General features: G+C 42.8%; 1 protein-coding gene across 2 annotated transcripts; it reads right to left on the bottom strand.

Annotated features, from left to right (window-relative positions):
- Positions 1–10: 10 nt before the first annotated feature.
- LOC102310459 (protein asteroid homolog 1) lies at positions 11–1929 on the bottom strand. Of its 2 annotated transcripts, none has more exons than XM_042217048.1 (3): positions 1731–1929; positions 436–640; positions 11–204 (listed from the first exon to the last, which is right to left on the bottom strand). In XM_042217048.1, exons 1-3 carry the CDS (start codon positions 1905–1907, stop codon positions 32–34), a joined length of 555 nt encoding a protein of 184 aa, XP_042072982.1. In that variant the 5' UTR covers positions 1908–1929; the 3' UTR covers positions 11–31. The 2 variants fall into 2 exon arrangements, with proteins under 2 accessions (XP_042072982.1, XP_005952440.3); XM_005952378.3 differs by having other exon boundaries at positions 747–1929.
- Between the last annotated feature and the right edge of the window lie 216 nt (positions 1930–2145).

A 2145-nucleotide genomic window follows, 5' to 3' on the forward strand; every position in this document is an offset into this window, starting at 1 on the left:
ACATCTGTGGAGCGCATCATTGGTCTGGTGTTTACCGGGCACACTGAGGTTCTGGTAGAGGGGAACACAGCAGCTGGTTCAGGTGGAGGCTCTGCCTCATGCAGCACTGCCATTGGATGAAAGCTTTAGCAACATGGTGCTGGGGCTGCCAGTTATTCACACCTTCATCCTTTAAAGTTTTCATCTTCCTCTCAAACTCGTCCTCTACAGACAAGATAAGACAAAGTTTCAGTGACACAGAACCAGAGACCAGCAGCAGTTTGTCTTCTTGTTCAGGCTGATGTGGAAGCATCAGTGATGCTGCTGTCACAGAAACTCTGACTACAGTCCATCTGCTGAGTGCTTTCAGAGAGACTAACCTGCTGACAGCTGACCGTGAATAATAAACAGAATAATCAGATTTATGGAGCTGAAACTGTAGAAGTTGAGACCAACCTGGGCTATTGGGGTCACACACAAACCACAGCAGGAGGGCGTGGAGGCAGTGGACAGTTTCAGCTTTTTGGCCAAGCTTTAAGTTGTTAAACCAGAAAACAGTCACACAGACTGGCAGCTTCAGCTGGTCGGGGATGTTTTCTAAGGCTGAAGTCTGAACCTGCAGAGCTTCTTCAAACACTCTGCGACGCAAACCCTCAGGAGCCTGCACAGAGAGGTACCACACAGACAAGATGCTCACATGTACCACAGAAACACGTCTATGACCTGTCAGAGGAATTAAACACATATTTCATGAATAACATCAGTACCTCAAGCAGACGCTGTAGTTGCAGATTCTTCTGTTCATCACTGCTCAAATCTGGCAGGAGAGCTTGTACATCTTTAGTTAACAGTTTGTAGAAGTACTGTCTGATGGGGTAAGCAGCGGTGTAACTACTGCGCTGTGAAAAATCCTCCACAAGAACAGGAGGCATCATTGACTTCTGATCCACGACACTTATGACGGAAGTGGTGAGTTCTCCACGCTCAACTTTTTTACGCACCCATGTCGGCAACTTAGAACTTGGTTTTTCTGGTTGAACATATTTTTGAATGGCAAGTTTGAATGTTTTGTTCTCTTTTTTACCAACATGACTTAAAGCTTGACTCAGAGCACGTTCTCTCTTCTGTGAGTCGTTCAAACCATCCAGGTTCGCTTTAGTTAAAAACCTGAGCATACCATCCAGTCTTTTAATGCTGTACTCACCAGATGAAGATGATTGTCTTGCAAACCTACCTCTATCTTCTAATCTTGAATAATCATTTCCTGCTATTGAAGCAAAGACTGGCATGAGAGCAGGGTCCAATTTAAAATGCTCACAAAACTTTGAACGTGTGTAGAGCTTAGCAGGAATTTTTTCATCCTTTTTGCTTTTCCACTCAAAGTTGTCAAGATGAAGGAAACCTTTGCACAAATCAAAGATGCAAAAATCCTTATCAATGGACAGAACAGGACATTGTTTCTGATTTGCATCAGAAACAACTTCAGGGTCTGCCTCTCCTAAACACTGTTTAAACTCTATGCCTTTCTCCTTCAAGATTTCTATGAAGACATCTTTTACCAGGGGTGGTAAGACATTACATCCTTTTGGTACAGCATTCTCAGGCTTTGTCGTCGCTATTGTCTTTGCTTTTTCCTCTGTGTCTTTTCGACGATACACAAGTGTTTTGTGCTTGTCAGGATCTGAGCCTCCATCCAGGAAGACGTACGGAGTGACTTCACAGACCTGCAGAGTCTTAAAGAAGTTACAGACCTCATCTTTGAATCCAGGATAATCTCCTCCACAGCGCCGGTCCAGCTTTGGATCAGACGTATAATACAAAGAGTAGTACAGAGCTGCACCATCAATGATGAGACCTGTTTTTTCTATGTTAACCTCTTCATAGAGACACAAATCATCTATCATTTTCTTTAACTTTGAAACCTCCATGATTTCTTAAAGTGTAGATGAAGGTGAGCAGTGATTATTGTGCTAATGCCTCTGTGTCTGCAGATATTTATACATCTGCTAGAACATCATACAGGTACATGCCCACACTGACAGAACCAGTCACACCTTTTCTGACTAATCTAACATACCTATGTTACTCTTTTGGTTTCATTTCTTTCATCTTCATGTTTTGATTTTCTGTTTCATTTCACTCTGTGGAGCAAAATCAAATGTGTTT

Source organism: Haplochromis burtoni, unplaced genomic scaffold (genome assembly GCF_018398535.1).
Source record: "Haplochromis burtoni strain Fernald_Lab_line unplaced genomic scaffold, NCSU_Asbu1 Contig_1557, whole genome shotgun sequence".
NCBI lineage: Eukaryota > Metazoa > Chordata > Actinopteri > Cichliformes > Cichlidae > Haplochromis > Haplochromis burtoni.

Coding starts and splice junctions, on each gene's coding strand:
- LOC102310459 (XM_005952378.3), bottom strand. CDS start 1,907: ATGGAGGTTTCAAAGTTAAAGAAAATGATAGATGATTTGTGTCTCTAT. Junction 641..746: donor AACTACAGCGTCTGCTTGAG/GTACTGATGTTA, acceptor CTCTCTGTGCAG/GCTCCTGAGGGTTTGCGTCG. Junction 205..435: donor GTGTGACCCCAATAGCCCAG/GTTGGTCTCAAC, acceptor TCTTGTCTGTAG/AGGACGAGTTTGAGAGGAAG.